This window comes from Eumetopias jubatus, unplaced genomic scaffold (assembly GCF_037043125.1).
Source record: "Eumetopias jubatus isolate StellerSeaLion01/CBP00866 unplaced genomic scaffold, mEumJub1_p1.0 scaffold_16, whole genome shotgun sequence".
In the NCBI taxonomy this organism is placed as follows: Eukaryota; Metazoa; Chordata; class Mammalia; order Carnivora; family Otariidae; genus Eumetopias; species Eumetopias jubatus.
The window spans coordinates 69897993-69910031 of NW_028274822.1; the positions used below are offsets into that span (position 1 = coordinate 69897993).

At 45.3% G+C, this 12039-nt stretch overlaps 1 protein-coding gene across 1 annotated transcript in view; it reads right to left on the reverse strand.

Annotated features, from left to right (window-relative positions):
- LIMK2 (LIM domain kinase 2) overlaps window positions 1-10863 on the reverse strand; it is a 56283-nt gene extending 45420 nt beyond the window's left edge. The window contains exon 1 of the mRNA XM_028124653.2: window positions 10720-10863. Within this exon, the coding sequence (XP_027980454.1) occupies window positions 10720-10735 (16 nt within the window). The 5' untranslated portion in view covers window positions 10736-10863. The remainder of the gene's footprint in view (window positions 1-10719) is intronic.
- Between the last annotated feature and the right edge of the window lie 1176 nt (window positions 10864-12039).

Genomic DNA, 12039 nt, shown 5'->3' on the forward strand with positions numbered 1-12039 from the left:
TCCCTGCTTGTGGTTCCCTCTCTCGCTGTCTCTCTGTCAAAAAACAAATAAAATCTTAAAAAACAAAAACAAAACATCATCTCTGCTCTTCAAGGAGCAGATCCACTGAAAAAGGATTCTTCTTCCAGAAGTTATGGGTATAGAAGGGAAAGAACATTTAATGAACACCTCCTATATACCAAGGCTTGTGCTAGGTGCTTTCAGAGACCCAGTCTCATGTAATTCTCAAAACAATCCTGTGAAACAGGTATTAAATTCATTTAAGGGGTGGGAGAACTGAAACCCGGGGCTAGGGGGCGTCAGGCCAAGCAGCAGATTCAGCATTCCAACTCAGGCCCAACTCGTCCTGAAGTCCATGCTCTTTCCACTCACTCCACCACGTTGATTCCTGCTCATTCCATTTAGGGAAGTCAGGAAAGTCTTTGTAAGGGAAGCTAATACTTGAGCTAAACCTTGAAGGATGGGGAAGGTTTGCCAGAGAAAGGATGGAGAAGGGCTGTGTAGGCTGAGAGATTAGCATAGGCAATAACACAGAGTGAATCAATGTCCCTCCAAAAGGGACAAAACACAACACTCCTGCTGTGGCTCAGATGCCAACTTCTTGAAATAAAGAAGGCAGCTGAGATCAAGCTGTGGTACCTGACTCAGCCCTAGAAAGCAGGACAAGGTTGTTACAAGACTCCCTTGTATGCTCCGTGTATGCAGCTTTGTTCTCTCTGGGTAACTCCAGACTGCCACAGGCACAGTGACAGTCACTGAACCCTGTTTCACAGGCACAGGGGTAATGAATAGACAATGCTCAGCTCCGGACACTTCAAGATTGCTTAGCAGCATTCTGGGGCAGCCCGGACACAGGCAGTTGTCCTCATACCCCAGAGGAGAGTTAAACAAGAAGGCTTTAAAACCTTGACCCACCTGCTCCTCTCCTCCAGTTCCACAGTGATAGGACATATCACCACATGAATCTAAAAATTCTCGGACTCTCAAGAGGGGCCTTTTTGGTTTTTTAGGTGGTAGTGACCCAGAGAATGCACTATTATCCTCACAAACCCCAAGGCACAAAGTCTGAGAAACTTATTCAAATTGGGTTATGGATAGTGGGCAAGCAATGAATTAGTAAGGTTTTCTTTTCTTTTTAAAGATTATTTATTGGGTGCCTGGGTGGCTCAGTCGTTAAGCGTCTGCCTTCGGCTCAGGTCATGATCCCAGGGTCCTGGGATTGAGTCCCACCCACATCGGGCTCCCTGCTCGGCAGGAAGCCTGCTTCTCCCTCTCCCACTCCCCCTGCTTGTATTCCTGCTCTCGCTATCTCTCTGTCAAATAAATAAATAAAATCTTTTAAAAAAAGATATTTATTTGAGAGAGAGAGCAGAGCGATCAAGAGAGAACACGAGTGGAATGGGGAGGGACAGAGAGAGAGGGAGAAGCAGACTCCCCTGCTGAGCAGGGAGCCCGATGTAGGGCTCAATCCCAGGACCCTGGGATCATGACCTGAGCCAAAGGCAGACACTTAACCGACTGAGCCACCCAGACGCCCCCATAAGAAGGTTTTCAATGAAGACAGACATCCAAATGAATCTGCCAGGTTTGAAACATTTTTGGAACTCTTAAAGGGAAGGGCTTTTAGGTCAGTTTTTGAACTGCTGTGTCCTACCCCCAGCAAATCTCATTATTTTAAGCCACATCTTGTTTCTTATTTTTCCTTTTTAACCCAAAGGAATGGTCTCTAAATTGACCACCCACTTACTCAACAATTCAGCATCTTGGCCCTGAATAACTTCTGGCTGTTTATAAAATTCAAAAATAATCAGGACTTTCCCCTATGAGGATACTCAAGACGACTTGTTATTGACATACCCTCCAGAGCCTGCCCTTTCTCCAGTCTTGAGAAACCCGAAGCCATCCAATCAACACTTAATTAGCACCTGCTCTGTGCTAGGCTCTAGAGGCACAAAATCAACAGCCCTACTCCCTTCTCTCATATCCACCTGGTTCCACCTTCCAAATGTCTCTCCAATCCTTCCCTGTCCTTCACCACAGCCTGAGTTCAGGTCTTTGGCTTCTTTTCCCAGTCTTAACTGGCTTACCTAGACTCCCCAGTGTCTACAGAAGAAAGGCTCAACTGTTTACCATGGCACTCCTAGATTCTATCCTATCCCACCTCTCAGAAGATGTGCACTTTCCATTATCTCTACCACTACTCCCTTCTCCATTGGCTCCTTCCAATTATCATTTACATTAGTTCAAGTCTTTCCCATTAAAAAAAAATCTGGACCCTGTTTTCTGCTCCAGCTACCACCCTTCTTCCCTTCACAGCCACACATATTAAAAAGTTATCTACACATCACTGCCCTCATTTCCTCACTTCCTTGACTTCCACCCCCACCATTTCTCTGAAACTGTCTCACCAAGGGCCAAAGTGACCGCTTATTGCTAAATTCAACAGACACACCTTAGTCATTCTTGCAGCAAATATTAATTCCATGCCAACTATGTGTCTAACACTGTTCTGGGGAAAGAGCAGCAAATGAGAAAGAGACTTAACCTAGACATATTTTTTAAAGATTTTATTTATTTTTTTGACAGAGAGAGAGAACATAAGGAGGGGAAGTGGCAGGCAGAGGGAGAGGGAGAAGCAGGCTCTCCACTGAGCAGAGAGCCTGACGTCCGAAGGCAGACGCTTAGACTGACTGAGCCACCCAGGTGCCCCAGATTTAACATAGATATTAAACAATAATATAATGGGAGCAAGTGGTATGAAGGAGAAATCAAGTTCATAACTAGGAAAATGGGGGTGGAGAAGGGCAAACAAGTATTCCTTAAGGAAATAATTTTCAAGCTTAGCTCTGAAGGACAAATATGAATTAACCAGGCAAAGAGAAGGAGGGAAGGATAACAATGGAGACTGGGATGGGGTAGGGGGAAGACATGTGCAAAGGTCCCGAGGCAGGAATGCAAACTCCTCACACATCATTAAAGTCGGCTATTGTCAGCTCCAAAGTACTAGGGGAACCAAGACAGGTCCCTGGCCTACTGTAGTCCTTCAGCAAACATTTATTAAAGGAATGAATGGCCCTCTACAAGGTGGACCCAAAGAACTTTATTTCTCATCATCTGTTACAAAGAGATGCTTTAATCATATCTTGATCTATTTTCTGTTTCTGCTGCACACATTCATCTTCTTGCATCCTGACATTCATGTCTCAAGCTATTCTGTGTTTAAGATCCTTACCACCTTTTTTTAACATTTTTTTAAAGATTTTATTTATTTATTTGATAGAGACAGCAAGAGAGGGAACATAAGCAGGAGGAGTGGGAGAGGGAGAAGCAGGCTTCCTGCCGAGCAGGGAGCCCGATGCGGGGCTCGATCCCAGGACTCTGGGATCATGACCTGAGCCGAAGGCAGACACTTAACGACTGAGCCACCCAGGCGCCCCTACCACCTTTTTCCTTAATCAAACTTCTATCCTTCTTTGATGGTCCCCCAAAGGGGGACTTTTTTCACTTTGTCTATACCTGCTTTATATCATTAGTTTTGTAATTATAGTTCATTATGTTTCTATTTCCTTCAGTCCCTCCCTGTGTCCCCCATCCCCACTCCTAGGTCTAAGGGACAAAGACTGCATCTTGATCATCTTCAAATCTCCAGAGCCTAGCATAAAACCTGATGCAGAACAGACACTCCTTTGTGTGGCAAATCCAACTGAAAAGTTGGATCCAACTGTCAACTATGAAGGTAATTTCCAAAGATAAGCTCCAACGGTCAGCAGGAATGATTCCATTGAATAAGGGTTCAGGCTCTCAGGATGACTACCTATGGGTAAAGTCACATGTAGATGCACAGGCCTCAGTTTATCTGTTGAGCATTCACACTGTTTTTCAGTTAAGTACCTGAGCAAGAATATTCATCCAAAGCCTTCAGCTTCTCAAGCCCAGATACTCTTCAAAAGAAAACTCTTGGCTTCTTCAGCTCCGTACAGCCCTGAAGGTTGATGATCCTAACTCTCTTACAACTTTTTTTTTTTTAAGTAGGCTCTGCACCCAACGTGGGGCTCAAACTCACAACCCTAAGATCCAGAGTCTCATGCTTCCACAACTGAGCCAGACAGGGCCCCCAACTCTTTTACAACCTTTATTCTAAGGAATGCAAGAGAAATATAATAATACAAAGTCCTGGAGATTTCTGTGAGGTCCAATGAAAGACCAATCCAGAGTCCAGTCTGCCTGGGAAATATTTCATCTAGGAAAATACTTCATTGTACCAGGACCTTCACCCTCTACCTCTATAGTGTTTACTTCTCATATTTGCAGTGCCTACTAATTGTCAGAGGCCAGAAAGGGAGTTTGATTAAGTAAATGTCCCCAGCAGCCTCAAAACAGTAAGTGGCCCTTATTAAGTGTTTAATAATCAGAAAACTGCTTTTACAGTTATTATTGGAATCTGTTGCTTTTAAGAAGTTGTAAATGTGCAATGCAAAGAGGGGAGAATTATAACAAATGGCTCATTACAAAGGTTCTCACCTTCAGGATCTTTTGAATCCTGGCATAAAATATAGTTAATATATATATATATATATATATATATATATATACACACACATATTCAGTTTATGCACACTTCTCTCTCCCAACTTAATAATTGGTGACATGGCCCTCAAATAATCTCTGAATCCACTGGGGTAGGGAGTAGGATGACAGGTTGGTAAGGCTGGAAGGGCTTTTAAAAATCATCTACTCGAGTCCAGTCCTTTTATTTTTCTTAAAGAAAAATGGGCCTGAAGAAGGAGGATCAGGTTGCCTAACCATGAGAAAGCTAGTCCAGGAGGGGCTCAAACCCAAGTTCTGAAACTACCAGACCAGTTGCATTTTTATTATCATATGCAGCCTCAGACAAGTTAGGACTTGCTTAAGACTATACAGTTATTCAGCGGAAGGGCTCAGCCTGGTACCGCAGCTCAGTGCCTGTGCATTTCTCACAAGACACTAATGTTCACCTTAATCTTGGTCTAAGAGCTGGGTTTCTGTAAACCAGTCCTTCTCAGACTTCAAAGTGGTGAGAAATTTCCAGGCACTGAAAGCTCAGGAGACCATAAAGCCTAGCCTGAACCAATATGCACAGATCCTATCCTTTCATTTGAGAAAAATCTTTGATGCTTCTCATGTTCCACTAGACAATGAGAACCAGGAACAAAACCCAGCCAATTCAGTGCAGTACAAAACAACTAGTACGGTAACTGCTGTGCACCCTGGGAACTGGCGGGTCAGGTGTATAAATCCCACTTGTCCCAGGATAAAGCAGGAAGCAGAGGGGCAGGGCAGCAACTGGTAGGGAACAGCCAAGAGAAAAGAGATCACACCTTAATGAAGTGAGTACCAACAAGACTTAACAGTATGATTAACATTCCTCTAGATACTCCCTTGTATCCCAAAGGGTTTTCCTCCTCACTAGCTTACCAAATATTACCACGGGGAGTGTCTATGGAAAAAAAGATTAGATGATTTTTAAAGGAGCTTCTGTACTTCTTTGAACCTTATATTCTTCCTTCCTAAGAGGAGGGATCAAATTATTCCTTCTAGCTCTGAGTTGGCAACACCAAACCAGGGGCCTCTCATTTTTCAGATTAAGGCATATACACAGACATCTCAGAAGGTTTCATTCTTGTTGTTGTTCCCATCCGCCTTTTATTTTATTAGGAAAACTTTGTAAGGGTCAAGCAGAAGAGCTGGAGCTAGACCTAGGTTTGAAACCTGGTTCTGCGTCCATGGGCAAATTATTTAACCTCTCTGAACTTGTCCCTTAATCTTTAAAAAGAGAATGACCACCTACCTTACAGGATTACCAAGAAGATTAAGAGAAATAACTTAATGTATGTGAAAATACCTCCTGCAGCGCCTGGCACTTAGTTGGCAACTGAAAGCTTTTCTTTTTTCTTTCATGTATATCTAGAGGGTTGGCTAGGAAAAAGGTTGAGTTGAATTACACTAACCTCTAAAATCTGAAGGGAATGTCTTCAAAACAAATTCAGTGAATGTTTTCTATATGCCCATGTGCAAGACAAAGACTAGGTCATGAACTTCTGGGGCCCTTGGTGTGTAGTCATGGAGTGTAAGAGACAAAGATGTGTATAGAAATAACACATGTCAGAGAGGGACAAACCAGGTGCTGAGAGCAGGGCAAACTTGGTAGAGTAATAAGATACTTGGTAGAGAAACAAATGAGACAGATGGTTCCTGTGGCTTTTGAGCGCTCAGGTTCTCCCTTCCAACCATAAGTCTACTTAACTGTGAATGAATAGGCATTTTCTTATCTGGGGGAAGGCATTTTCTTATCGGAGAACTGGTTAACCAGTTAATATATTCCCAAACAGCAGTTCTCTACCCATTGTCAATGATATGGGAAAAAAACCCAACCACTTTGATCCTTATAATATGACTGTGGTGTCCTAAGCACCATGCGAGCATGAATTAATAGAATATAAAGATCCTATAAGACGAAGACAGACTATTACTGTTCCCGTTTTATGAAGACAAAGCTGAAATGCTCAACTCACAAGTGTTAGAGCTGGGTTTAGACCACAGGTCTGCTAACTCCAAAGTTTATGTCTTTAACTATATTTTAGATTTTCTTTCCTAGAAAAAAGAAATTTCAGGCAGAAAGACTTGACAATAAAATGCCAGGGTGGATGCTCAAGGTATACTCTAATAGAACTAGGCAATGGTTTCATGTTCTAGCTCCCGCTGGGTATAGATTAATAAGTAAAAGAGTCAAATTCTTGTTCCTATATAAACAAAGGTCAAGAGTGAGAAGGATGATTGGCTTGTAAAAGAATGCTAGAGCTCCAGGTCCTCTCACTGAAATGCCAAAGTGATGCTGCACCCCTTCTAACATGCCCCTGAACCCTAGCCCTTTCCAGATTTGCACTGATCAAAAGCCAGCCCTGCAAGGGGAATCAGCTCAGCCTCCAGAAGACACAGAAAACCCACCAGGAATGTGGAAAGCCTAATACAGCCCCTTGAACATGAGGGATTTCTTTTCAGCTTTAAAACTTTGTGGCCCTTAAAAACACACACACACACACACACACACACACAAAACTTTGTGGTCCTCTTGGACCCTATGTCGCTCCCTCCATCCCATATCCATGGCCATCCAAGTTACCCTGCCCTGCCCAACATGAGGTAACTCCTGTGGTCCGTGCCTTCTTCCCCATTCCTATCATTAACACTTCAGCTCAGGGGCGCCTGGGTGGCTCAGTTGGTTAAGCGACTGCCTTCGGCTCAGGTCATGATCCCGGAGTCCTGGGATCGAGTCCCGCATCGGGCTCCCTGCTCAGCGAGGAGCCTGCTTCTCCCTCTGACCCTCTCCCCTCTCATGTACTCTCTCTCTCTCATTCTCGCTCTCTCAAATAAATAAATCTTAAAAAAAAAACAAAACACTTCAGCTCAGGGCCCACTGTACCCACCCCCAAATTAGTGCCTTCCTCACCCTTGCCCAATCCATCATGCCCACAAAGTCCAGATTGTCTAAAAATAAAATACATCATGACTCTCCCTGCCTCTAAACCTATGGTCTCTACTGTAGACTGAAAAATTCCACAAGTCTAGCATTAAACCCTACACGGTCTGGCTTTACCTACCCTCTCAGCTTTATCTTTCACTTCCTGTAATTCCCCCATTTGTGCATTCTTGCCTCTACCACACATATCAATTCACTATCCTTTGTGAAAACCTTGAAACTTGCCCAGCTTTGCATCCTACTTCCAGTTTCTTCCCCACCAGGATATCATACCCCACCCCACCCCCCACACCACTTTTAATCCACCTAAGACTTCTCAAATTTTACCTCAAATTTTGGTCAGCATTTCCTGACCAAATCTGGTAGCCACCCTGGACAACTTGCTGTTCTTCAGAATGCCAAGCACATTCCTGGCTCAGGGCCTTTGCTCATTCCCTTTTATTCCCTCTGCCTAAAATGTTATTTCCCCAGATATCCAAATGGCTCACTCCCTTGCTTCATTTCTCTGTTTAGATGTCATTAATCAGGGAGGCTTCCTTGACCTCCCACTGTCCCTATGACTTTATCCTATTTTATTTCTCTTCAGGGCACTTATCCCTGATGTTTGATATTCATATATTTACATATTGTCTATCTCTCCTACCATACACTCCATTAGGGAAGGGATTTGGTCTGTTTTGTTTCCTGTTGTATCTGCCAGGGCATAGACGTGCTTGGCACATAGTATGAACTCAATATATATTTGTTGGAATGGATGTATGAAGAGAGCTCTCCTCTACCTTTGAAATTCTATAATGTTATCACATACAGGCCTTCTAATAGTCTGTTTTGATTTGCCCATTTTTTTTTTTCTTAATTCCTCTCAATAGACAATGAATCTCTCAAAGGGACAAACCACGTATTATTCATTTCCACAAATATTTACTAAGGACTTTTTGTGTGCCAGATTCTATATCTCAAGCAGCCTGGAATATCAGAAAGAGCACTGGAGGAGAAATCCTGGGTTAGTCCTGGCTCTACCATTAGGTGAATGACCCTTGACGAATCCATTTTTCTCCCTGGGTTTCTTCATATGTAAAATAAGGAGAGTTACATTATCTCAAAGTCTCTCCTGGCTCTAGCATCTGTTAAAATTTTTAAGAGGTGGAACTTGGCCCAGCCCAGTGCCTTAGACATCACAGGTACTCAGTAAATATTTGGTTTCTTTGTTGTTGATTCTCCTGTTACACAGGAATCTGAGGTGTCTTGGAACAGTTTGGACAGAACAAGTAAAAGTTTAAGCCCCACTTCCTTCTCTGACTCCAAGGGACAACTTCATTCTGGTGTTTTGTGATAATAAAGGATTCTGGTGTTTGTGAGAGGGTAGAGCACCGAATTTGAAGTTGGAAAATACACACTCTGACCACTGCCATTTACTCGGCTACAGAACCTTGAACAAGTCATTTCTGAGTCCGAGTCTCCCCAGACATAAAAAAAGCCATATTGGCCTACTCTCAACTCTTCAAAGGCACCTTTTTATGCTGTTCCATCTACTTGGAATGTACTTTGCCCTTTCTTTGCTGCATTAATTTCTACTTATCGTCAAGGACCTAAATACATTTGCTTTTTTAAGGAAAATCATCCTCTATTCACTCTCCCCTCCACACTCTTACAGCACTTACCTCCATTGTTTATCTCAATTATTATAGCATTTATCTCCATTGTTACCTCAATTATTTACTCTCTGTCTCTAGAACTGTAACCACAACAAAGGCAAGGACTGTGTCCATTTTGTTCATCATTATACTACTCAGCGCTTGGTTAAGTTCGTGGCACAGAAGTATCCAACAAATATTTTTATGGACAAATGTGTAAACTAATGCACCTAGAGACTTTAATACCTCTAGGAAGCTTTTTGGTTCATTCAGAGAATCTAATAAACACTATTACACTCTAAGATCTTTTACAAGTTTCTGTGAATCAAGGTTCAAAACAGGGAATTTATGTACACAGAGGTTAGAAAAAGTCACTGGAAATCATTTGAGCTGAAGAACTCTGGAAGCTAAAAAAAATCGGAGAAAGGGACAGGGAACATTTATACCCCTAGCCCTCTTTCTCCAGAAGCCTATTATCAAGAATGGGGAGAAAAATCCCATGCTTCCATGGTGAGGAAGTGACCCATTTGTGGCCTGGTCCTTGTATTCAGGATGGAGGAAGTGACTGTCCACAGGCTGAAATCCAGGAAGTGGGGGCAGATATCCAAGACAGCCTCCCTCCTCCACCAATCCCTCCGGCCACCTCTAGAAAGCTTCTGGACGCTGACCCTGGTCGACCTAGAGGCTGGGCCACCCACACAGGTGGCTGGGAAATATAGTCAACAGATAGTCCTGGTGCAGGGAGGACAGGCCAGGAAGACAGGAAGCTGCAGGGTGGTGTGTGAGGTGACTGGGAAGGGATTGCAGGTCTGGCTAACCTAACCCTAAAACTACCCTTCACCTCTGGACATTCCTCTCTTGTCTCAGAGAGGCCAAGGGAGGACCTAGCTCCCATGGAGGGCCCAGAACCCCGCGGGGCCTACCTTCCCCAGGAAGAATGCTCCAATCTCTCCCTAACCCCTAATCCGTGTCCTAAACTCCAAGGGAGCCCACACTCCGGATTCCTGCAAAGAGCCCTAAGACCAGGGCATCACAGGCACCAAGATATCCGCGAGAAGCCTTGGATCGGGTCAGAAAAGTCAATTATCCCCACTTTCCACAGAAAACCGAGAACCCAGGGTAACTCTCTATCCCTTTATAATTGCCCCGAACCCTGAGGATCCCGCTCTCCCCATATTCCACATATCCCTCATTCCAAGGGAACCCAGGCCCCCAGCTTTCTTAAAAAGAGTTTTAATTTGAGGGCCTGTGGTCACCAGATCCACAAAAAAAGCTGGCCCGCTGACAGAGCCAGCATCCCTTCCTCCAGGGACCTCAACTCTCAGAGAACTGCCCAAACCTCCTGCTCCTCGGAGCTTTCTGTCTCCGGTCCCCCAATTCCCGAAGCTCCACAACCTTCTCGCGGAGCGTTGTGCTCCCCCCCCCCCAGCCCCAGTCAATTCTCCTAAGGAGCGGGAACCCACGGGAGTCCACTCAGCCTGAAACCCCCGAGGCTGCCAGGTCCCCCCAGGCGTCTTGGGCCGGGCTTCCGAGATAACGGCGGGACAGGACGGGGAGGCCCCTCCTTACCCGCCTGCGCGGCCATGGTCCCGGGGACGCGGAAATGGGGAGGTGGCGGGGACCACAGCAGCCTCTCAGCTCCCGCTGCCAGCCGCCTCAGGCGCGGGAGGACCTCAGCCCCGGGCGCAGCCCCGGGCGCAAGCAGGATGCACCGCCTACGGCGCCCGGGGAGGACCAAACCGCACCTGGCACCGGGGCCCGCCCGCCGACGCCCCGCCCCCGGGCCAGGCCCCGCCCCCTGGCTCGGGCTCTATGGGGGCCCTGGCGCCTCCTACTGCGAGTGGCGCGGAGCTGGTAAAGGTGGTTGTGCGCGGCCGTGAGGTGGCTTGTCAGGAGAGTCCTCAGGACAACCTGGAGGTCTCAAGAGAGGACCCTCAGCCCATTTTACAGATGCGGGCAGCTGAGGACCCGAGGGAACAAGTTTGACTACCTCGAAATAGCTCAGCTCATTAGAAGCAGAAGTGAAATGGGAACCCAGGTCCCCTAACTCCCAGGCAAAAGCTCTTTCCAGTAGAGTGTTTGGGATCAAGAATATGAATATGAAGGGGTGCCTGACTGGCTCAGTCAGTACAGCATGGGACTCTTGATCTCAGGGTTGTAAATTCGAAACCCCACGTTTGGTATAGAGATTGCTTAAAAATAAAAATCTTAAAAAACAAAATGAATATGGAGAAGTTACCCCACAAACCTTTGGGGATTGAGGGTAGACTTTTCTTAGAAGCTTCCAGCTCAGAGAAGCCACTTATCTGCGCCACTGAGTAAGCTGGCGCTCAGTAGATAATCTCTAGGTCAAAGATGGTATGAAGGTGGTGCAACCACATTCCAGAGGCAGATCCTTCTTGAGGCCAAATAGGTATATAAATGAATCCCAGCACACCAGATCTTCCAATTTTTCAAGACAAGCCAAAACTCCAGGTATTTAGGTGAATTTTCCTATTTTTAAATGTTGGTAACATTCGGAAATTTTAAAAATGCCATGTAGACCAAAGGAAACACTTGTGGAGTGAGTTTGCCCCGCTGGCTCCTCTTTGTGGAGGAGAAAGCACTGGACAAGGAGTTAGAACAGCCGACTGGCTCCTGGCAGCCATTAGCTGGCTGAGGGGCCTTGAAAACCACTTCCCTTCACTGGGCTTGGGAGGGAATTGGGGCCCTCCACGTGACAAAGGGTGGCCTACATCACCACTGGACCTGTGGTCCCTCCCATTTGATTCTCTGGTGCTGGGTGTTTGGCAACTGTCATTTCCTTAGACTGGATTTAGGTCATGGGAAAAGTGTCCAAATGACCAGGAAGAGGCAGGGATGGGGCCCAAGGAAATGGATCATGATGCC